General features: G+C 38.9%; 2 protein-coding genes and 1 long non-coding RNA gene across 4 annotated transcripts in view; 1 reads left to right on the forward strand and 2 right to left on the reverse strand.

Annotated features, from left to right (window-relative positions):
* LOC145429753 (uncharacterized) overlaps positions 1-25,248 on the forward strand; it is a 170,887-nt gene that overhangs the window by 138,464 nt on the left and 7,175 nt on the right. The gene's annotated exons all lie outside the window — the stretch shown is intronic.
* Positions 654-3,504, reverse strand: admb (adrenomedullin b). The gene is made up of 4 exons (XM_026175060.2): positions 3,354-3,504; positions 2,995-3,110; positions 2,427-2,552; positions 654-2,100 (listed from the first exon to the last, which is right to left on the reverse strand). The coding sequence occupies exons 2-4, from the start codon at positions 3,096-3,098 to the stop codon at positions 1,815-1,817; spliced, it is 516 nt and encodes a 171-aa protein (XP_026030845.2). The 5' UTR covers positions 3,099-3,110; positions 3,354-3,504; the 3' UTR covers positions 654-1,814.
* The window catches only part of swap70b (switching B cell complex subunit SWAP70b), a 35,847-nt gene continuing 31,008 nt past the window's right edge, over positions 20,410-25,248 (reverse strand). The window contains exon 12 of the mRNA XM_026175058.2: positions 20,410-23,860. Coding sequence (XP_026030843.2) covers positions 23,751-23,860 — 110 coding nt within the window. The 3' untranslated portion in view covers positions 20,410-23,750. The remainder of the gene's footprint in view (positions 23,861-25,248) is intronic.

A 25,248-nucleotide genomic window follows, 5' to 3' on the forward strand; every position in this document is an offset into this window, starting at 1 on the left:
GCTTTTTATAATTGAATATTTCAAATGTTTGTAGGATTCTTTGCAAACAAACCCATAGCAAAGCCAGAGACCATCGTAGCATTTAATCCTCCTAGAGGGGAAGTTGATGTTTTTATGTCAAATTTATGTCATTTATGTCAAATCTGTTTATCATTTTAGGGCACTGTGACCACTCAGCATACAGGGAGGTGCGTGTGTGTGTGTGTGTGTGTGGGTTGGGGGTCACATTCCACAGTGATTATATCTTTCTAGCCCTCATGTAAGTGTTTCTAATATATAAAAGAGCACACCACTCTCCTCTCCATTAAGCAGAACTTGGACTGTCACATTTGTGCCAAAACGTAATTTATTGTCCCGAGAGGTCGAACTTACTCAATCCGAGCAACATGTTTACCCAATACAAATGTAATTTTAGTACATGTGTTTCTTGAGACAGTGCAGGTGATGAGTAGTGCTATTTTTAGAATGGAATGTAAACCACTGGGTCACATATTTTGCTCTCAATATGACTCAGAGTTTAATTTTATTAAACAGCACACGCAATCCTTAAATGACAAGGGACACGCCATGTGTTTCCCCCTAACACGAACGCACACACACGCACACACAGACACACACAAGGTAAATAATTGATGTGGATCACAGAAGAAAGGTTTCTTCAAGTTTATTTTATTGTTTTATTTGTTCATTTATTACTGAAAATTATTACAGTTCCTGGTATTCGAAGCAAGACATTAATCTGGTTCAGTAATACCTTTTCAAGTAATTTCAGCTGAATTGTGAGCAAATGATTATGATTTATAACATTCAAATATAGGAGGCGATAAACCTAACATTTAACACACCAAAGTAGATGCTTTGAAATGGCTTGGCCTGCATTTGTTACACATAAGCCTGCTGCAAAGCTAGATGGCAGCACAGCACTTTCATCAGCTCATCAATCCTTCTCCTTCCCTTTAAGTGAAAGCTCAGCCCCAAACTAAAAGGCCTGCTTTGCTTCAGGTGCAGATAAATATGCATAAGACATGTTAAATATGAGTAAGTTCCAAAAAGGTGTAATCAAGTGAAGGCAAATGGTACAACTCATTGTTTAGATACATACATAGAAATAAAAAAGCAAAACAAAAAAATTGACACATTTCAGATACATCAGATACTTCACTGAAGTTAAACTAAAGATGTTTAATATGTAGTTTTGTTGTTGGAAATTATAGTTGCATACATTATAAGGTAGTCTTTCATATTTTAACATATAAGGTACATATTTTATATGTTTATCTATATATAAAAATTGTAGCTAACAAGCAATTCGATACATTCAGTTCAGTTTTGTGAGGATTCTGCATTTGATAGTTTGGGGCCCAGTAATGCTGATTCCTTGAAGAAAAAGTAAAATAAAAAGGCTCCCTTGTTGCAGAATGTGTTCCTCCAAGCTTTGTGTTTCGGAGAAGATCCACATGAATTGTCTTCTGTCTCAGCTGCCAAGCTCGCTTTGGATGCTGAAGAAGAGACAGACATTCTTGTCAAGTCCCATAGGTCTGGCTTGAATTCATCAATAAATCAAACACTTGTTCAGAGACACTGAAACCTGAACCTAAGCATGTGCACACAAACGTCTCAGTTTGATTTATTTCAATCTTCCTTTCATCCAGAGTGGTTTGAGCTTCCTCCGATGGGCTGTGCAGATGTAGCAGCCAGTCTTTCGCTATATCTAGCGCCGAATCTGTGGAATAAAAGTTCTGCGTGGACTAATCTTCATCTGCAGTGCTCACATAACCCCAACAGGGACTCTCCTTTGCTTTCTCATGCCTGCCCTAGGCCACCATGTGGGTGCTTTTGGGGTTGCTGACTCGCTGACCAGTTTCCGTGCTCCATCTATGCGTTCCTGTCTCGAGGATGAGCTGAGTGGCATCCAGAAGTGAGCGGCGGCGACGTCCAAAGCCACCCGGTCCCATCTTTGATTTAGGAGCAGTGGTGTCTGTTTGAGCGTTCTTCTTTGTCAGGCTCAATCGGTAGAACAAGTCGTGGTATATACATGTGATTAGGAGGCAACCAGACTGACTTGACGTTGACCTCCTGGACCTTATATTTGGGCCAAAGCTGGAAAAAAGGGGAAGATTTACTGCTTTAGAGGTGCTGTTAAGTCTAGCTTGGCAACACATAATATGTTCACAGTGTGTAAAATCCAAAATGTTTCATATCTAGATTTTTGCATGTTTTATCCAGTAGAGAATGGATCATTTTCAGACTTCATTTGTAGCGTCTTGAACAAAAATAGATGCTTCAAAATTCTGAATTTTAACACTTTTAAAATTTGAACACCTCTCATAAATGACAGCCATGGGGGTATTCTAAGTAGGAAAATAACTAGGAGCACACTGAATGACTATGTGACTCTAGGTCACCAATCCAATGTTTCTTGTTACCTTGATGGGGTTGGGAGAGTTTTGGCAAGCCTGTCCTGCTGCGGTCCACCAAAATGTTGGTCATCGCCTGTCACTAAGCGACTGCGCAAGTCTCTCTTCATATGGCTCTGCAGCCATACTCTAGACCTGCCACAAAGATCAAACAGGTAGTTAACCACAAAACTTCAACTCTGTCACATTATCACTGATGTTAAGTGATATATATATAGCACTTTTCTACTCTACTCAACCACTCAAAGCACTTTATACAATCTAAATATGTTCATACACACGTACATGTAGTGAGTAAAAGGAAATTGCAATGAATAAATGTCAAAGACATTCAGAGACAGTGTCCACTGAAGACACTACAACTTTGCCCATTATGAAATGTAGTGCTGATGTAGCTATACTATATTCAAGTAAAAAAAAAAACATATATCTATCATTATTGGCTTAATAATCCCTTATGTCAAGAAAAAACTAAAATTCAGAATCTACTTGGCATAAAAGTTCCTTGTGTTACCAACAGTGGGCTTCTTATTCTACTAGATGAATGTAGAATGAACACAATGTTCTGAGAGCTTACCTTTTTCTCAGGCTGGCGTTGGTCTCTCCTGTGGCCCCTTTTACCAATGGCAGGACTGTGGTGAAAACACAGCAGCAGATGATGGTGTGCAGAGATAATCTCATGTTGGCTGGGAGCTGCCAATGGTAAACAGACAGAAATGGCACTGAAGCGGTCATGCCTTATCTATTACCACAACATCTGAACGATGAAGCTCTTTTAGACACATTATTGCAGTAACATGTGGAGTTTTCTGCACAGAACAGCATAAATAAATAAAATATTTTCTTCCAGTGATTCAGAATTTTTTCACCAATTTTGCAGAATTTAAATTCTTTACAAAACTTACTCAAATAGAAATCAGCGACAAATTCACTTACCTCTGGCTCTAGTTTGTGTTGTGATGTACAAAATTAATGGTGCACATCCAAGTTTGTTCTTTACTACTTTAGCTGTGTGGTTTTTTTTGTTGTTGTTGTTTTTGGTGAAAGCTGTAAAGACTTTACCATGAGTTGAAGTCTGAAGTTTATGCTGCTAACATGAGAGGCTTTATAGTAGAAGGGAGGGAGTTGCACCTGAATGCCATACCCAGTGGGAGGGACTGTGGGACAGTTCATGTCAACCCCATCCACCCCACATGTACAGTCAGTCAGACCAAAAACACGTAGATAGAGACTATAATCGACACAGCAGTCCGCAAATAGCGTGACTAATAGATACTTACATAATTCTGATTTATTACTCCACCCCCCACCTCTCTCTTTGAGAAAGTGTTGAAAGAATTTTTTGCATTTCAGGGGTTTTGCAAATTGACCTAACTACATTGCTTCTCTCTGTCAAAGGTTTGTATTTGATTGTGTAAATGGAAGACTTGTTTGCAAGTCCATTTACATATTTTTGGTCTTTTCTTTCAGCAACTGTGAAGGAATCGGTTGTTTAGAGGGGTTAACAGAGGACACTCTGTGGTCTTGCATGCTTTAAGGCAGTTATTTTGGGTTTAAATGTGTTAATAACTGAAATAAATTGAAATGTGTGTGTTGGATGACTCCGTTTGAGTGTTAGCGAGCCATCTGTTAGTTTTAAATAGCTGAAAAAAGCTAACCATGTGTAAATTAGCGCTGTGCTGTTATGGCAACCACATGCAGTGTGGCAATTTAGGAAAGAAGAGTGTGCTTTTGTGCACTTCCAAGTGATCTCTTAAATCGTTCAAAGTGCTGCTCTCAATCACTGGTAGCTGCTTGCAGGCATCCTAATTAACGAAGTGTATAAAGGTTAAACATGTTTTTCGATCTCTGTCCGCTACAGCTAACGTTTTCAGATATTTAAGAGGCCGATCTTTGCATCAAAACTGCAAATTACCAAAATAAAGAAAAAAAAAACTTGGTTAGGCCTCCAGATTGGGGATGTAGCTGCCAGGCATGTACTCTATGTTGAATGATCAGAAACCATAAAATGCTTCATTAATTAGCGGTGCAATGTGAAAAAATGATACGAGCTAACGGCTAAGGTTAGCTATTAAATTTATTATTTAATTTACTACAATATTAAACTTAAAATCAGCTCGACTTGACTCGATGTTACATATCACAACCCACACCATGCTTCTATGGATTTGATCTATTTCTGATTGCAGTGCATTTCTACAACACGCACTATTTTTAACACAAGCCAAAGTCCAGGAAAAGGGAGTTCACTCCCTTCCACAGAAAATACTGCCCGTAAACTGCCTTACACGTCTTTTTGGCAGCCTGTCCTTTTCTTCCATGTAAAACATTTGAGTAATGATCTCTTTAGTGGCTAGTTTGGAGCATCCTTAAAAAAAAGAATGAGTAACTGCCTCACAGTGCGCCAATTTTACATCCTTGAAAGAACCGATTCTGTTAACTCAACTATAAATGCCTTCGCCACAAGCAAAGTAGGCCAGATGTTCAGTTGTTTGATGGGCCTTTATGTCCCCACAGTAATTTTTTTTTAAAAAGTACAGTGCGTGGCTAATGGCACTGTAGGTTTTGGTGGTGTGCTCCCAGGCTGGAGAAACGCGATGTTAAAAACTGTGGAAATGTCAAGATTTGAAGCCAATAAACACGGACTGTGTGTAGATTACTGTTTATTTTCTCTCTAAGCTGAGCTGCCTTTTTGTTGGCACACCCTGATGGTGCAAATACTTAAATAAATGATCACAATACAAGTAGTATTGAAAATTGTAAAGCCAATGCATGAACGCATGCATCTGTCTTTCTTCTGGGTCCAATTGTGGTTCCGACTATGTGTTGTATGTACACAGGCTTATTACCCGCAGAAACTGAAACTGCACCTCCTGTGGTCGTGGCAACAACAGGCTTAAAAAGAAGGTGTGGTAAAATGAATCATCTGTGCTGTGTTCTAGAGGCCTTGTTCCTGTATCCCCCATAGAAGTTTATCGTCTTTGCTGTTGCTTGTGTTTCAACAGCTGCATATATTGTGCTAACCTGAAACTTGCTGTGGCGGGTTAAGAGCAATGGGTGTAGAAGTTTTCTTGTTTCTAAATACAACATGTAAAGATCAAGCCTAAGATTATTATATCTAGGGTAGGCGTACAGTATCTTATTTTTCTTTTCTACTTATTTTTAAAACCCATATACAGTATGTGAGGATTTTACAAATAAACTGACATTAGTGTGGAAGGACAGATGTTCTAATAAATGGGACAGCAAATAATGGTAAGAGAATGTTATTCCAACTCCAGCTCTTACACTAACTCCTGTGGGGCCAAAGTTGATTTTGTTCTTCTGGATGTAACGTTTTCAGTGGGAGAAACGTTTCGTCGCTCATCCAAGTGACTTAGTGGAGACTGAAGAAGTCAGTTGGATGAGTGACAAAACATTTCTTCCACTGAAAATGCCTCGTCCAGAATCAACTTTTGGGGATTTACAAAAAAAAAAGGTACAATTCTAAAAATGAAAGTGTCAGGGGAGCTTTCCACTGGAGTAGACAGTTTGTGCTTCATAGCTATCTACCAAACAGTTTGCACCGGATCTCAAAATAAATGCTGCGTTTAAATTTTTCCCACAGCAGTTTATAATATATGTTTTTGGTGAAACGCTGCCCTTTAGTGGTGAATTTTATTTAGTTGAAATTTGCATTGGGTAATTGCAAAAAGTACCTTTTTATAGAGAAAGTTAGGAGATATAATTTCTAAATTCCCTAGTATAATATAATACTGCAATACTACCCTACTAAAAGCTATAGCACAGTACTAAACAAATATTCAACAGTGACTCTGTTTAATAAACTATGACAAACAAGCTTCTTTTAAAAGCAGTGAAGACATTTTCTATTTTCTCTGCGTCTTTTGATGAACTGTATTAGTAGTAGTAGATTAAAAGTTCTTCCCAGTTTGTTCATAATATCTTGCCTTCAACATGTATTGACCTGCAAGCAGCTGATGTAACTTTTTAGAAGCTTAGTACCGCTGTCAGGTGTCAGCTTTGTGGTCTATCGGAGTTTAGATGCCAAGAATACATGTACACTGTGGTGTCATGGCAACGCCACTGCAGCTTTCATGGGCCAAAAGATGAGTCAGTGATCTGTTTCAACGTGATCCCTTCCCGTTCTTAAATTAGTTGTACTTTATTTGCTTTGCAAGCTGTTGGCGCATTTCCTGCTGCAGAATTTCCAAAACAAAGTGTACTAATCCAAATCAGTTTGTTGTTGTTGTTGTTGTTCATTAATACATTTTGACAAGTTCAAAGACAGTGTAGTGTTTGGTTTGGAGACGGGTGAATCTGATATACTTCCACAGCCAAGGGTCAGTAGAACACAGTGTGAGCTCACTTTTGGCAGACATCCATTATGTGATATTCATGGTCTATTCATAGTTACTTCTTTCACTCTTTTTTTATTACTACTGAGATAAAAGGGCAGGCACTGTAGGAATTTTATTAACTCTTTATTTGCTCTGGTATGCAATAGCCTTCTTCCTGGAATTGTGCTTTCCTAAATGTGGGGCCCTTACTTTCCTTCTTGTTCCTTTCCAACAAACAGAAAGTTATTATATGAGGGGTTTTTTCTGTTTGGAAAACAGACACACAGATTACACAGATTACAATCAATCAATCAGTTATAGATACTTTCAACTTGTTATGTGTCTAAAACACACCTGTCCACAAATCCATATCTTCCATTTCATTTTTTGTTTTGTTTTTTCAGTAGCATTTAATGACTTATTTTTCCAGTTTTTTGTCTGCCTAGCCAATAAAGCAAGAAAAAAAAACCAAGCTACATTAATGGATAATGTAGCTTGGTTCATTTCAAATCACCTCACCTGGCACTTTGTTATGTATCCCTGTTCAACTTTTAGTTAACATGAGTATTGATTTAGGTCGCTCCTAAAGTGACGGGTTGGTCTGAGTGTTACTGAATCTACTGGGATTTTCCCCACATAAGCATCTATAAGGTTTATAGAAAACGGCCTGGAAGAAGAGAAAATATGATGCCAGAGATGAGATGAGAGTGTTCAGAGGGCCACGACCGGGTGAAATTAACCCAAACAATCAATCATTACAAACAAAATATGCAGAAGTGTTACGGCGGGGTGCGCCGATGTGAATGGAAACAGGACCCAAAGGCAGATGAAGACGAGGAGTTGTAAGTTTAAACAGAAAGCGATCCTTTATTTGGATGATTGCAGGGCTAAAACCAGGAACCTAAAGCAAACTGACAAAAAAACCCACTAAGAAACAAAGACTATGACAAAGACTGTAACTATGACTATGGTGGAAGCTCAGGCTGAGGCTGTGGTAAGATAAACAGACGACCCGACCATGACATGCAGAAAACAGAAGGCTTAAATACACACATGAGGTGATCAGGGGAAGTGGAGACACATGAGGAAACAGCTGACTGACATGAATCTAATGACAGGACCAGGAGGAGTGAAACTAAATACAATGACCAAAGAACACATGACACTGTCAGAATAAAACAGGAAACACTAAAACTAGACATGACAATACAAACTTAACATACCAAATACGTGATGAATAATGCAAGAACTCAAACAGAAAACCCAGGAACAATAACTGCCTAAACTAAAGGCAAATAGGAAATAACACAAAACTAACAACATCTCAAAAAATAAGAACAATACAAAGAAAACTCAAAGTGCTGGGTCGGAGACCCAGCCTGTGACAAGAAGAGCACCTCTTCTCTTAAATTAGACGATGGGCTACAGCAGCAGAAGACCAACCCTTTCAGCTAAGAACAGGAAACTGAGGCCATCTTTCACACAAACACAATGAAATTGGACAACAAATATTTGGAACAACAATGGCTGGTTGGATATGTTTCAGTTTCTGCTGCAACATTGAGATGGCAGAGTCATGCTATGACATAAACAACTTGAATGCATGAATCCATCCTGCCTGGTGGTGTGGGATATATTGTATTGACACACTTTGGGCACCAACTGAGCACCATTTAAATACCACAGCTTATTGAGTATTTGTACTGACTGTGTTCATCTTTATGACAGCGTGCTTCCAGCAGGATAATGGACCATGTCACAAAGATCAAATCATCACAAACTGGTTTCTTAAACATGACAATGAGTTCACTGCACTCAAATGGCCTCCACAGTTACCAGATCTCAATCCAACAGAGCACCTTTTACAGGAAATTCATGTATTTATCTATCTGCTTAGCACTTATTTTTATGTTTATTTAAGTGTTGTCTTACAGTATGTTTTGCACTAAGTACTGCAGCAATTTCCTAATGTTGTAAACCTGCTCAACATTTGGCAAAAAAAAAAAAAAAACCCTGTCTGATTCTGATTCTGATTCTGAATGTGGAGCAAAATCTGTTAGGATGGTTAAAAAATGAAGTCAGGTTCTGAAGGCCAAAGAACTCATTCCCAGTATGACGTACCAAATAAAACAGCTGGTCATTTAAATGTTACATAATATTCATTCCAGATTGGGAACTTTTGTTCAGCATGTTGCTTGATGTCAAACTCAGTTACACCAAAAGGAAACAGGGATCACATTAAACTCACAATCTAGACTTTTTGCTTTAATTCAGAAAAATAAAAGAAAATTCTGGTTTATATTCCTTTTTCCCCGACACAGCCTTCTTGCATACAGATTGGTCCATTTGATGGAGTCACCAGTTTAATCCATTTTCATCATGTTAGATTTCATTTCCTAAATGTTGCAAAACAAGCAGAAAAGCAGCAAAATGTAAGCATACTTTTACAGATAAAACACATTTTAAAAGTTGAAGGTTTTACCTTGAAGAAGAGGTCAGCAGTCCAACATGACATGATGTTTAGGATCCCCAAATATTATTTCCCATATGCCTACACGCTCTCAATACAAACAATGACAGGAAGAAACATCATTTTAAATAGTTCTGTGTAGCATTATTATCCCCGATCAATCTACTGACAGTAAAGGAGAGGTCAGAGGTCACTTGTGACATTTTAAACCTTTAAATGGGACTTTCTGTTGATAATGCACACCGCATGTAAGAAGTAAGAATCGTAGTTTCTAAGTTATAAGGTTTTGTGTCTTGAAGACCTTGGTGGATCTAAGCTAAATTTTATTCCAATGTTAACACGAATCAACATACACCGCTACAAAATTTAAAGCTTGAGCGATCGTGTTTACGGGTCGCTCATTTTACCTCCTGCATCAGTGGTCATTTAGTTGTATTTAGATGTATCCCACAACACCCTACACCTAAATTAGCTTTTTTCCCTCGTCAGGGATCCATTTGGAGACTCCTAAAATTCCAATGGGTGGGATGTAGGATGGAAAGTGGGCTTTGAGAGCCAGAAACTTCAGCAGCTGGCAGAGTCTTGACTGATATTTATTAACAACGCTGTCAACCGCGCAGATAAATTTTACATTTGCACCATTGGCCAATAAATATCTTACTTCTTAGTCTTGTAAACATTTATAGAAATCTCACACAACATTGTGTTGTCAGCGCGGGCGTCGTGCTTCTGCTTGATTTCAAAACAGCTGTTGCTCGTGCTAACAACCTCTGACATGCATGCTTTTGTAACAAGCTGGCATTAACGAACCAAATTATGATCAAATATTCAGATAAAATATTTCACAGATTCACACCTGTTAGTTGCCTGACACACGCGGTATCAAAACAACCACCACCGAGCAACATTTGAGCGTTTTAATATCGTCTCTGACTCTGCAGGTGCTGTTTTCTTGTGAAGAGTTGAAGACTGAACCTTTCCAACTCTCAGCTGCTTTTCTTCCCTCCTTGAATAATGTTGTGAAATTTGCAGCTTTTTTTTTTAACATAGCTATATTTCTAGGACAGAGTATTAAGGCCATTCTTGGTAAAAGAAAAGAAAAAAACATTTCTGGCAATATTTAAAGGGGGTGGGTGGGGGTTGTTGTTTATTTACCAGCTTTGCTAACATGTGCACTGGTGGAGTCTATTGTGGAGCCATATTGTTATTGTTTCTTTTTCTTTCTTTCTTTTGCTACTGCTACTTTCAGCTTTATGAACTCAAACAATATTCATGAACTTGTCCTGTTTTTCTGTAAACGTCTCAGTTTAATGCCAGAGACGCTTGTTTTGTTCAACAATAGGCGTCCCCTCATCCCTGCTAGGTTAAAAAAAAAAAAGAGAAAAGTTCTTTTACCTTGAACATTTCTTGTCTGTTGTTATTAAACTCAGATATATTTTCACTCAGACACAGTTTAACTCTGAGTAGACACAGCAGAGTTGAAGGTGTCACCGCAGCATAAGCTGTGCCTTTAAAGGTACAGTCAGTCATTTTGGGGCTTATTGAACAGAAAAAAACGAATTTTGTAATTGTGTTTTCCAACAAATTGATGGACATCCCAGTTCCATCTAACTGAATTTTTTTGTCTGTGGCTCACCTCAGTCTAACATCATCAGTCATCATGACTCATACACTTAATCCGAATTCTTTCACAAAGTTTTATAGAGTTGTTAGTCCTGCAGCGTCCACCGTAGCTATGTACTTGACATGGGAGGGTTAAGAAAACAAAATTCAGTTGACTGCATCTGCAACTTACTGACATCTAGTGGTGAGATTTTAGCAACTGTAATTTTAAGTTGTGTCAGTCTTGAGTTAGAATTCCTTGAACATGTTTCAACTCCTTAATCAACTTTTCCTTAGAGTGTGTGTGTGTGTGTGTGTGTGTGTGTGTGTGTGTGTGTGTGTGTGTGTGTGTGTGTGTGTGTGTGTGTGTGTGTCCCATCCACTGTTAAGTACTGCTGGTCAAAACCAGGACTACCTCACAAGCTTTACCATTTCAGAAATACTCAAACTAACACTGAGTATACCACATGTACCAGTGTGCTGGTTATTATTTCATAAATGAAATCAGTGTTTCACATATCTCAACAACAGAATAGAAATGAAGAAAAGAGACCACAGATTTATCTAAAGAGTCATGTCTGCTGTTTGCAATTTCACTTATAAAAATTTATTGGACTTGTTTTGCTTCATTTCCGCAAACAGTGACAGGAAAACAGGTGAGGCAAACCTAATCACAGCTGTTTCTCCTGAGGACAAATGAATTTGTGCCTTCAGTTTGTGAAAGGGTATGTCCACATTTTTAAAGCTTCAGATCTCTGCTCTAACTGGTAGCACCAAAAAAAACCCCCAGTAACCAACCATAACCAAACACTATATCACACATCCTGTATTTAACCTTTGTGAACAAGCTTAAGAGGATGATATTTATTGGTTTGGTTTATGTTTAATTTCTTTTTTTTTTATTATGATACAACATGTTTTATTTTCCACATTGGCCTGACAGAAGAATGACCTATTCTTCTGTACAGGGCCACTTATACCAAAATAATAGTAATATAAATAACACAGGGGTATCCTGCCAGAATCTTAAAATATTCTGTGATACTGATTTATGGTCTTGCTTCCCTGCACTGGCTCAAACCCAGTCACCTGGGTTTAACAGCTTGACTCTCAGGCGAGCCCATTCCTCTCATATCCAACACACTAAATATTGGGTCCAGATTAACTTCACATGTTCTGTCATCATAAGATCATCAGTTACTCAGAACATCCGTGCATCTGTGAGTGGTCATGCTGCTGTGGTTCACTGGTGTGTACTCCTTGCTGCCTTGTTTATCCTGTTTATTTTTGCACTAAGGCAACAAGTGGAGAAAATGTAGATCGCATTTCCAAGATGTTTCGGGGCTTTATTCCACGTTGTCTTCTCCAATTCTGAGAGATGGATATCCCACAAGTGGCCCAAAAATGTGTTCTGAAAATAGCATGTTTACTATAGTAATTCTTCCGAAGCTAATCGTGTAATTGGAAATGATCTTTCCTGCTTTATCGCATTCTGCCATCGTGAGTCATCGCTGTCACGCCAGCGTTGCATGCAGGAAGCGAGCATCACCCGACGCTGAATCCATAAGGGATCAAAACAGCAAATCTTGCCAGCATCGCTGACCATCACTCACGCTGCGTGATGCAGCCTATTTGAAATGTGAACCTGGCACTCCAGCGAGCTAAGCGATTGTATAACACCTCATTAGAACTGGGGAGTTAATCTGTAGTTTTGGAACCAAAGGATTACTGTCATATTGTCCTCATTACAACTTTATAGTTTAAGACATGTTTCATGACTTTCAAATGAAGTGGAGAGAAGGATTGTGTAACGTGTGGATTTCATTTGGACTTTTATTTTTTCTAGACGTGTTCTTTCGAGCACTACCTCACCTCTGTTGTTTCATTGCCTGTGACGGTTGTTACACGCATGGAATACATAACATTTATGGCTTCATTTCTCTTTTTGTCATTCAGGCTTTATTATCAGTTACATAAATGTTCCTAATGGGTTCATTCAGGCATGGCCAGATCATTCTTATGTTCATTAAATGCCAGGCGCACAACCAGGAAGTTCTGTCCATAATTTATAACGTTATGATGTGAAATTCATGAGTTTGTGGAATGTTTGTGCTTTTCACTGAAAAAACTATAAAATATTTTGGCATCTGGGCAAGAAACTGAACCCCTTAAACACCCCCAGTGTATCATCAGCGTGAGTGTGTGTGAGGTGAAGAAAGGCTGTGACTAGATGAAAAGTGTAAGTGGCTGAAAGTGGCTTGCAGTGGTAAGCACTTTGGAAGGATGAGAAAATGCTGTTCATTTACCTTTTATTTGAATTATTCCTAATTATAATAATGTGATTGTATTTTTGCACAGAATCACATAAAACTGTCTTTTGATTGCTAATTTCTCACAGGTTACAACATAAATAGGATATTTATATAACATAGGATATTTAGTGGAGGAACGATTGTGAGTAGGTGTTTTTTTAACGCATAGTTTCTGATAATTAATAATAATATGACACATTTTTATTTTCTTCCCAAAAAAGAACTTATTCGGGAACATAGTGCATGTACTGAAAATCTTAGAAGGTTATAACCTGTTATTGCAATGTGCATAACAAAGCTATAATCAAATTCATCAACTATACTCAAAAAGTACCTTAAAAAAAGACTTTGAAGGAGAGGTCAGAGGTCAAATGTGAAATTTGATATTTTATACCCATATTTGATGTTTTAAATCTTTATGCAGTACTTTATATATGTCGACTATACAAACCACAGTTGTAAGAATCATAGTTAAAAGGCTGTTTGTCATTTTTCAGCCAATAAATGATTCGGTTGACTTTAAAGACCTTGGTGGATGTAAAGCAAATTATAATGGACTGTTAACATGACCCCACTCTACACCCCTACAACGTTTTTTTAAAATTCATTCAAAACCTTTTGAGCTATGGTGTTTACAGATTGACAAAGTGACACACATTCATGCAAATACTACAAAAAACACAACCTCCTCGGTGGAGGTAATAATATTCATACATTTTGCTTACATAAGTTTAATCCTTTTCTATGTAGTTAACTATCTGCACACTAAATTAAATTATTTTTGGATTATACCTGAACCCAAAAAGTACCCTTCTCCTTCTAAGCTGAACCCTTCTTCTCTTTATTCTTTCATCCTGGTGGCTGTGAACGACTGGGCAAAGCACTCATCAGGCCAGCACAAGCAACACACTGGACCCTTGTGTAGTGCAGGGTGGTGCTCAATCAGCAGCATTGTCATCGTGGATGAGCATCGCCACAGCCTTATGCAAATACACAACACTGACTTGTTCTGCATGACTCGAGCTTTTACCTGTGAGCTATGCAAGCTGAAACTGGTGGCCATTATATTCAGTAGCTGAGCTGACTTTTCTACATTTTATCCAGAACAAAGTAGTTCATTGTATTTTTCTGGATGACCTCTGAATAAATGAGCCATCGTTGAAATAAACACAACTCAGTGGCTTTTAAAAAAAACGTTTGTATGTTAAGATTTTGTACCTTCACATCACCGTACACTGTCAATTTCAAAAATGTAAAACCTACTTTTTCCTCAACTAGCTTCGATGTAGTTGAACAGCATTCAATGTCAAGTAACTGTTACACATTCAAAGCAGCTTCCTCATCATTGCTCATTAAAAATGTACACAAACATGGCATCTTTTTTGAGAGGAGGTCACATTTACTCAAACGTTTGTTCAACATAAACTGCCAGTGAGGATGCTGGAGGCAGAGCTCCACATTCAAAGCCTGAGAAGTTAAGATTAAGTGCCATGCTCTCCTGTTGTGGTTTCTTTTTTCTTTTTGGGTGTGAGGACAAAGCAGCTTCTGTTCCTCTCCAGTCTGAAATAGCAGCCCTATGTTTACCTTCATGACCCTGGAGGAAGGGTGTGTCATCAATAAAGAAATGCTGACAGTACTGTGCAGGTAACCCCACCCCCGACGCGCACACATGCACGACTTTCACCTGGTAAAGGAGAGCTCTGCTGACTCGTTGACTTCTTTTCTTCGAGCCTGCTGCTCTTGGATATTTTTAGCATGATTTCATAAAGCTGTAATTAAGTCGGATGCTGGTAAACAATGCTTTGGTTGGAGGCCAACTCCAAACTTGGCTTAGTCATAAAAAGTCAGACGGTTTCAACGGAAAAAAGAAATAACTTCATGTGCTGGAACGAGTGCAGTGCAGTCCATGGGGGTTGTAGGTTTTTTCTTAACAGGAACACTTGTGTTTTATATTTGCGCCTTGCCACACATTCTTTTGTGTTCATGGGGGAGGAAGAAGATGAGATGCTGACTTTTGAAGTCTTGCGGTCTTGTCACGTAAAGCATTCCTCATCGATGGAGTTGGACCACTCAGCCGAGCAGTCACTTCTCACTGCTTCCCTGTTATAGTTTTCCTCTGACTGAGTTGAATTAAAACTTTGCCTGTGCGTGCGTGCATTGGTGTTTTTTCTTCTTCTTATCTGTAGCACATTTAGGTACAATTGCATGCTTGCTGCATTTGTGTCCTCCGTGTTTGCAGGCAGGAAGTACATGCATTTGAGTGCTGGTATTCGTGTCAGGTGTGCAGCTTAAACACCTGTATTCATCTGTATGTCCATTTGCATAATATTTACAGGAGGCAAGATGACTGGTTCATGAACTCTTGCATGTATTACGAGTAACTTTTGACCTATGTTGGTAAAAACACAAATTTAAGGTCAGAGTGGCACAAGGCTCACCTTTAGCTTGGCTCTTTGCATTGCCAGGAGATATTTTTATCTAGTATGAACAATTGAGAAAGATGGGTTTGAGTTGTCCTCTGCGGCCTCGGGTTTGGCCTTCCTGTGGGTGCAGAGTCAACCTCAGTCTGATGCTCTGATTGGAGCCAGATCCTTTGTCCCAGATTCCGAATCCTCGCATCCTTAAACCTCACGAAACCTAAAAGTCCCACATTACACAAATCCAACTGAAATCTATTGTGAAATATCAGGAGGGCGATGCGGCGGGATAAAAAACACGCTGTTGGAAAAGAAAGTTGACATGCAGGTGAAATGAGGTCGAAGGTGAAGTCTCAAAGGGAGGCAAAGACAGCCTTTTAATAGTAATAGTTATTGTAGTTGTTGTGAAGTGGAATGCTGCTGTTAATTCCTCACTCTTCTGGACCCACTTTTGGTGTTTTTCATTTTTATGAGGCAGGGGAAGACATCTGCTTGCATAGTCAACCCTTACAGGAATTCTCTGGGGACCTTTTAATCATCCGTTCGAGATCTACAATGTGAAGATGCTGCGATATGCTATTTTTGTCTACTCTCTCACCAGATGCTTTCCTGAACTCTTAATACTCTCACATCACACCCCTGGGGTCCATGAAAAGTCACATGCGATACTGTGATAGAAAGTGAATGTTCTGCAGACATTTTATTTTACAGTCCCAACAGCACGCTTCTGCTCCGCAAACCTCCGCAGGCTCCAGGGGGTTTGCGAGAGCCCCATTTGCTGTAAATGCCCAGAATTCTTAAAACCTTCAAATGCTGTATATTTTGAATTCCTCAGACATTTCAGACACTCGGATGTTCTCATACTCAAGAGAGCAATGAGACCTGTTAACCACTTTACCCTACACCCCTTCATACACAGACATATTTACACACACACACACGCTCATGTACACCCCCTGCGATGGATTCCAGATCTGGAATTTAATGCATTTCTGTTTCGCATCACCTCCCAGGAATGCGGCACACGTGCCACAAGCCTCATAACCCCAAGCTGATGAATGTGAGGATGTTTAAGAGGAAAGGATGATGATGGGATACAGACGTTTCTGGGGGTGGGGGTGCATCCGGTGCAGTATTTGACGTTATTGACAGGCCATGTTGTTGCAGAAAAGCAATGTTAGTGCAGCTGTGGTACGTGCCGAGCACATCTGGACCACAGATTTGGGAACGCATTTTGTGTGTGTTTGTTTGGTCTGCCCCGTCTCACTCAAATTAACGACTATTGCACGATACGGAGAGAGGATGGAGCGAATTAACTTAGCAGGGGATCATACGGGGAGAAGCTGGGGGAGTGTGTGGGGGCGGGGGTGATCTAAAAGTGGAGACTTTACAATCTAGTCTGTTTTGAACAGTCACATTCCTCTGAATCATATTAGACACTCTAGGTTGATTGCAACAGAGGAAAAAATTAGTGAGCTGCAGACTAACTACAGATCAAGGTTGCGGTCAAGTAGAAAATTTTGCTTATTATTGCCGCCAAGCAGACACTTCCAGGTCACGTCACTCAGTTAGGAACCTAGAAAGCACAGTAATACTAAGGAAAGATACTTCAGAGTGTCCTCCAATACTTCCTTTAAAACAGGATACGCTGGACCATCCTTTAATAAAGGAAAGGAAAGGTTGAAAATGGTGCTGCAAAGTGATGCAGATCATCATGAAAAATATTCTATTTTTTGGAAATAATGAAAATTATGTTAAGGTAGCAAAAAGTTTCCCATTATAAAGCTGCCACCCTGACTAAAACACTTTGTAATGTAAGCTTATAAAAACACTGTACAGAAAGATGGCTGTTTATATATTAAACTGATCAAAATAAAGGGAAGATTACAGTTTAAAGTCATAGTTTCCATTGGTTATGTCCTCATTTGAGACGTTTTAGGATTAATTAAATATTGTGACAGACAGAAGTGAATTCTTTTCCCTTCACCCCCCAACCAGTAATGGCAGCTGCTCCTCCCTGAGCCTGGTTTCTCCTTTTAAAAGGGAGTTTTTCCTCCCCACTGTCGCCAAGTCCTTGCACACAGTGGGTCCGGTGACTCCTGGGGTCTTCTTTGTATTATTGTAGGGTCTTTACCTCACAATATAAAGCGCCTTGATGCAACCACTGTGGTAATTTGGCTCTATATAAATACAATTTAACTGAATTAAACAAATACGAGTTGGACATTAAGGTGAGGAGAGCTTCAGTCTTGATAATGAAGTCATTGCTTTCATTGGGATTTCCATATTTTATGCTACGTCCTGATGAACAGAGTTAACTTTTTGGGATTTCCTTACCTGGATGGTTGAGCATGCACCAATGTTGCTTGGGTAAAGTTTATCATTAGTTTTACTAACCATTCATTTTTTAATTAGCCATTATGTCAATACTGTGTCATCAAAAAAATACAATGTCATACTTTTAATTGGCCAACAGTCATTATGCATTCATGTCTACCTTATTTATATGCGGGGCAACCGTGGCTCAGGGGGTTGGGAAGCGTATCTGTAACCGGAAGGTTGCCGGTTTGATCCCTGGGCTCTCTGTCCTGGTCGTTGTGTCCTTGGGCAAGACACTTTACCCTACCGCCTACTGGTGTTGGCCAGAGGGGCCAATGGCGCGATATGGCAGCCTCGCTTCTGTCAGTCTGCCCCAGGGCAGCTGTGGGTACAACCGTAGCTGCCTCCACCAGTGTGTGAATGCGAGAGTGAATGAATAGTGGTATTGTTAAGCGCTTTGGGTGCCTTGAAAAGCGCTATATAAATCCTATCCATTATTATATGATACAATTACCATGTCGGTCTAATCTGTTCTGTCATGTTTGGTTTAAATAAATCTGTAATTTCAAGATATTCAAAATTTAACTTCAGCACAGCATAATACAGCATACATGGAATTATGTGTAATTCTGATTGAGGATGTTTGTAGTGCAGCTTTAAAGATTTAAAGTAAGCTTTTAAATATAGGCTGCGTGTATTCTTAACAGACCATAATTCATGGTGGTTTAACTTTGCTGCTTTAAAATTTCAGCGATCTTGAAGAAAACGTTTAAATAGGGCAGACGGCCGAAATTTGAACTCAGCTTTACCTGTGCCGCTGTGAATGAGTGAACTGCCGCATAAACACTGTGCGATGCTTGTTTATTGACTCTTTCCCGTGCTCCATTTCAAGCCATTCATTGCTCCCGTTGCTGCGTGAGATGAAGATAAATGTGCACGGTCACATTCTGCTTCTGCTGGACTAAGATGTTCTTTATTTACCCACTGCTATGTTGAATCGTTGAATCGTTAAGAGTCTTAAATAATGATGCCTTATTTTCCATTCACAAAGCATTCGTTTAACTCTGAACAAATCTGGGATTAAATCAACTCTAATCAGTTGTTTTGGAACTGGAACATTTGAAAGTTTTGCTTTTTGTTTGGTTTTTTTAAACTTCCTGGAACAAACCCAGAGAAACTCGAAGAATGTCAGATGTACTTTCAGATTCCTTTCTGGTACACTGAAACGATTAATCCGAAAAGATACATTTAAAATAATACAAATAAATTTCCATAATTCTTGCTGTTCTTGTCTTGCATCTGGTTTTTCCAAATATTATCATCGTCTTTATTTTTGGCTCATATTTGACTAATGTTATCTCCCTGTATGCGCTGGACCTCATATTAAGTAAGTTGCTCATTACTCAATAATACAATGCGAGGATGGCAATTTAATTAATGTCATTTCTGTTACATAACTGTAGAAAAATGCAGTATCTCTGATCTTGTCTGTATTATAACAACCAGACAGGAGACATGAGACAGTGATGAGCTTTATTTTTTTATAAAACTAAAGGTTTAGACAGTGAAGTCACAGAAATGAAGTCAACATTTGTCACTATCCTGTCCCCAGATGAGCTCCAGGTAACATTTTACCGTTTTGCTGCTTTATAAACTCACAGCACACATTTTATGACACTGTAGCGCCCTCTAGTGATCACTCAAGGTTAAAACCGTTATTACTTTATAAACTGGCTAATGGGGTAGAATAGAATAGAATTCAACTTTATTGTCATTGCACATGCACAGGTACAGGGCAACGAAATGCAGTTTGCATCCATCCAGAAGTGCTTTAGTGATATAGATATATTACAATATATATTAGCAACAATATAGATATGCAAGTATGTTACAGAAATGGGTCTATTATGGTATGTTATAATGTACACGGTATGAAGTATGTTATGAATATTCTATAAGTATGTACAGGCTGAGGAAATATGTGCAAATATAACCTGAATTTGGATATTTCATATTTGAATTTGTTTTAATATTTAATTTGAATCGCTCAAATGTCTTTTTTCCCACAACATTTCTTAATGCACAAACAAACTGGAAGTCAGCTGACCTCTTTCATACACAGATTCCTTTCTGACTGGCCAGAGAGAGATGTGTCAAAGTAAACCAAAGTTTAATGGAAAAAATGTGAATCTGGAGTTTGAGAGATAAAAGTAAGAGTAGGAGGATTGAGACTTTTTTTTTTTTTTTTTTTAAATTGAGCTATATATTTATTTATTTTACCTGTTTAAGTCATTTTGTTATAGTCTTTCATGTTTAGATGCTCCCACTTCTCACCTTAGGATAAATAGCACATTACCTTATTTAAATGCCTTTAGGTCAAATATCTGTCCGTCTAATGTTACCTGTAGATTAGCAGATACACCTCGTCTGCCTTGCTGAGAGCAAGAGCCCCATCCCCGAATTCGATAAGTGGAAGAAGCTTGTTAAATGGATCGTTGTAACTCTTCTATGGTGTTAGAAAAAAAAAGTCAGTTATTCAAGATGTGATTTATTATATGGTTCAGTTTCGAGCTTTTTACATATATATATTAAAAAAAAAAAAAAAAAAAAAAATCACAATTTTGAATTTTTACAGTATCAAAGTCACTGGTTGTTCTAAAGTAACAAACTTTCTGCCGTTAGCATCTGTGCTGGGAGTTAGACTTCAGTAAAATAATCCTGCTAACAATATTCAGGACAAGACAGAACAAGAAATGTTCCAGAGTCACTTAGAAATCTTGATGAAACAAAGTATTGAAAACAGCTCTTTGACAATAAAACATTTAGTGAATTGTACATGATAGTTTACATTCTTTTGAAGGTAACATTGTTAAAACATAAAGTCGACTAAATATGTACAAACACTTACATTTCAATGTAAAAATGATCTTAAGGAGGCTAGTTTGTAGAGTAGTTTTTAGCAGTTTTAGTAGTTTCTGCTTCTTTAAAAGGATTAAAACAAAGAACCTAAAATACACTTTGGCTAATTCTTGTTAGACGGGTCAGACTCTGATCAAAAGTAGTGCATATCATGGACACAGTCGAGACAAACTGGAAGAAGAAAAACAGTGCAACGCACTGGTGTGCACATTGTTTATACTCGTGGCTTAAAGGCTAGTTTCATTGTGTTTCATCCTTGTGTATTTCCTGTCACTGAGGTTATTGTGTTTTTGTGGGTCATGCTAAATTTATACTCTCCACCTCCATTGCAGAGATTCAGGAAAGAAAAAAAATAATAATAATTATACCGGGGGACCATATTTGACCAAAAACAAGTTTTACATGAATAGTTTGTTCTTCCTAGAGTCAAACCAAAAACACAGATTAGCTGCCTGAAATGGCCATATTACTTTACAGTTCTCCATCCATGAAACCTGTTAAAACAGAACAGTTTTCTTTTTTGTGTTTTTAATAAAGCTGAATGTCTTAAAACCAATTTCAAATCATGTATATTGTTGGCTCAGGTCTATTTTGACTATGGCCTGCCTTTACAGACAGCAGGCACCAACCACTGTTAACTTCTAAGTACTCCACTCTTTATTAACTTTGTATAAAGGTAACTGGTAAGGTTCCCATTGGTCCTACAGCTCAAAGTCACCTTCCACAATCATCGTACAGATGCCGGATGTGTTACACATGAACACAAAATGGAAAACTAAGTTATGGTTATGGTCAGTTCGAGAAACAATAATGTAGATATTGATAAAAAATGAAATCACAAGGATCCTGCCGATTCTTACAGTTTTAAATGGTTTGCAAATAACTGCAAGAAAGATTTATAGGCAAAAACCCAACAAACATTCTGTATACAGCAGGTAAAGTATTGAACACATCACCAATTATCTCTAAAGGTCCCATTGACATGAAATCTCCAGATGCCTGTAACAACCCATCCAAGCCAAATGACACAGTGGAAAAGTATTGAACATTTTTTTTAAATTAATTTATATAATTAATAATTAATTTATATAATTTAATAATTTATACATTTGATATTGAGTCGTTTAATACTTGGTACAAAAGCCTGTGTTGGTGACAACAGCTTCAAAATTGCTCATGTGTGATTTTGGCCCAGTCTTCCACACAAACATCAAATCCTGATTCCACACCTCTCTTCTATAAACTCTGAAATTTGGTTCTTTCCATACATTTCCAGTTGGATTCAGGTCAGATGATTGGCTGAGCCATTCTTACAGCTGTATTTTCTTTCGCTGAAACCAATCGAGAGTTTCCTTGGCTGCGTGTTTGGGAACATCATCTTGCTGAAGCGTTTCATCGTCATCATCCTGGTAGATGGCAGCTAATTTATATCAGGAATGTCTCAGTACATTTTTCAATTCATCCTTCTTTCAATAATATGAAGTGTGCCGGTGTTGTATGCTGAAAAACAGCCCCACACATGATGATCCCACCTCCAACCTTCACTGTTGGTATGGTGTTTTGGGGGTGATGTGCAGTGCCTTCTGCTGATTCCAGATCTTTCTGTAGCTCTCCACAAGTGCTCCTTGGCTCTGGGACAACTCTGACAATTCTTTCCACTCCTCTGTCTGAAATCTTGCGGGGAGCACCTGGTTGTGGTCGGCTTATGGTGAAAAATGTTCTTTTCACCTCTGGATTATGGCCCCAACAGTGCTCAATGGAATCTTCAGTATTTTAGAAATTCTGTAACTGGTGCCATCAGCATGCTTTCCAACAATAAGGTTGTGAAGGTCTTGAGAGAGCTCATTAGTCTTACCCATCATGAGAAGTCTCTTCTGTGACACATTGGTAATGAGTCACCTTTTTATAAGCTGCTGGTTTGGACTGAACCAGCTGACATTAATTTGCACTAAGCGCCAGGATTATTTTCTAATTACTGATAGATTTCAGCTGGTGTCATGACTTTCCATTCCTTTTTGCGCCTCGCTTTCTTCATGTGTTCAATACTTTTTCCCTGTGACATTTCTCACCATTACACATAATCTGTGGATGTCTGTGGTTTGATGTGGGTTTTGCTGACATTTTGGTAAAACTGCACTCGTGTGGATCGCATGTCCGACACGTGCCTGCACTTATCTGAGAGAAACGCTTCCGGCGAGGGAGTTGCTAAGGAGGGTCAGTTACTTTAATCAGCCACTGTCCTTACTGCCATCATTTCTTTTACAATAAAATGTACACTGTAAAATCTTGCAGAGAAACTGTCAGTTTTGCACTTTGCAAGGACGGCAAAAACAATTTTGTGGTGTTACGTGGCTTTGTTGAAACATGCTTTCACATAAAGGCACGTATGTGCAGTGTATGATATTCCACTCCTATGTTGGACAGCTACAAATCTCCACAATACCGAATTCTTTGGATCCCTCTGTTCAACAACGTCTTCGTCTTTTGAGCCGTGGTCCGCGTTTGTTGTCATAGTCACTGGTTCGGTTTGGCACTACTCCCATTGTCACTGTCACGCTGTGTGTAAAAATATAAACCGAATGCCTTCTATTGATTTTGTGCTGATTATCTCTCATATTTCTACTGAGGAAAAGTTATTTTGCAATAATTATCATTTTAAATCCCGTTCCCTAAATTATGAGGTGACTTTTTCTTGTTGGTGGTTTTAGAGATAATCAATGGTGGCCAACACTAACATAGAGCCAAGTTTATCAGTTCTAACTGTGCTTCCTACAGGGTAACGTGAGATTTATTGATTAGTTAATGCCACCTTATTATAAAATGCCTTTTCATCCCGGCAAAGATACGCTTCATCAGAGACGTTCCAGTACATCCCATCAGGCCTGTCTCATCTTTCCCTTGTTAGTTAAACATGTTTAAGGTTATGATAATGGTTTACAACAGCTTTACTGAGCTTAAGTTGCCTGGTTCTTCGTCTCCTGCCATTGTTTCTCCCTCAGACTGAGCTCTGCTTCAGAAAAGGCTGCAGGGCCCCAGTTTGTGATATTCTGCTGCCCCTTGGCACCTGAGCAAGAAACAGAAACAGAAAAAACATTGTTGCATGGCAAATACACACACACACACAGCAAAACTGTTTATAGCGTAAACCACACAGCATATCATCACAAATTCGCCAACAGTAAAGCGCAGCAATGGAGCAGTGATGATTTGAGCTTAATTTGCACCCACAGGACCCAGGCTCCATGCAGTCACTGAGTCTCCTCTGTGCACCAAAGTATTCTGGAGTAAATTTTTGAGGCCATCTAATAAACATCTTAGGTTTGACCCCCCCCCCAAAAAAAAGTCTTAAAAAAAGAGGATTTATTGTATGTGTAACTGCCATTTTTCTTCAAATTAAGCTAGCATTGCAAAAAAGTTGCAGGACTCTAGATGATAGCCTCTGTCTGATTAGCAGCTACAGAGTAGACCACAGAGGAAATGTTTACCAAACCCACAGAGTTCTCCCTTTCTCTCTTATCTACACTCTGTCCCTGCAGAGAGTAGCCTTCTACTTTCATGCCTTCCTCTACTGGCATGTGATTTAATGCCCTTCGAGGAGGTGGCGCTGTACAACATCACGCTCACTGGAGTCATTGCTGTAAATCAGCGAGCAAAACCATTACTCGACACACACAACTACGACCAGCTGTGCTGCCAACTATTGCAACAACCAAACCACATGCATGGTTCCAGGTACAGTTTATCTCAGTCTTGACTAATGACAGGACTGCTGTGCGTCCCGTTGTCTCCGTGTCTGCACCATTGCAGACACGGAGAGAGACACCGAGAGTGTACTGACAACTTCTATGATTATAACCAGGGGTGCACATAAATGGTCCGCAGGTGCGCATTCGCTGTCAAATTAAAAGACGCGCACCAGATAAGAAGTTGCGACGCGCGTTTGCGTCCATATAAAAAGCACTGTTTTTGTCCGCTAGAGTGGGATTTTCACAGCACATTCCGCACCACATCTCTGTGCGTTCATCATTTGTTTGAAGTCCTGCAACCACTTTCCGAGAATACGTGCTTCTTTTGCGGTTCGGACTCCTTCTGATCTTTCTTTGGAGGTGGAGGAACATCACAGTAATTGCTTAAAGGAGCTTCTTCGACATCTTTAAGAGTTCTAAACAAATGTCTGTCCTCCTCCAGAAAATCTTATGTACGCAAACGCGCGTTGCAACTTCTTATCTGGTGCACGTCTTTTATTTTGACAGCGAATGCGCACCTGCGGACCACTTATGTGCACCCCTGATTATAACCAGCTGCAATTGACTGCACAGTTTATAACATATCATAGGTTAGTTTTTACATGAAATAGAATGGCATTTATTATAATACAACATTTTTAAAAATCCTAACTATCATTGTGATTAGGTTTTTAACGTGTATTTACTTTTTTTTTTTTTAAATCTG

This window comes from Astatotilapia calliptera, chromosome 7 (genome assembly GCF_964374335.1).
Source record: "Astatotilapia calliptera chromosome 7, fAstCal68.1, whole genome shotgun sequence".
Classification (NCBI taxonomy): domain Eukaryota; kingdom Metazoa; phylum Chordata; class Actinopteri; order Cichliformes; family Cichlidae; genus Astatotilapia; species Astatotilapia calliptera.

Excerpts from the sequence above, each read along its gene's own strand:
- admb (XM_026175060.2), bottom strand. The coding sequence starts at position 3,098 with ATGAGATTATCTCTGCACACCATCATCTGCTGCTGTGTTTTCACCACA. Across the intron at positions 2,553-2,994 it reads AACGCCAGCCTGAGAAAAAG|GTCTAGAGTATGGCTGCAGA; the intron begins GTAAGCTCTCAG and ends TCTTTGTGGCAG. Across the intron at positions 2,101-2,426 it reads ACTCTCCCAACCCCATCAAG|CTTTGGCCCAAATATAAGGT; the intron begins GTAACAAGAAAC and ends CCTTTTTTCCAG.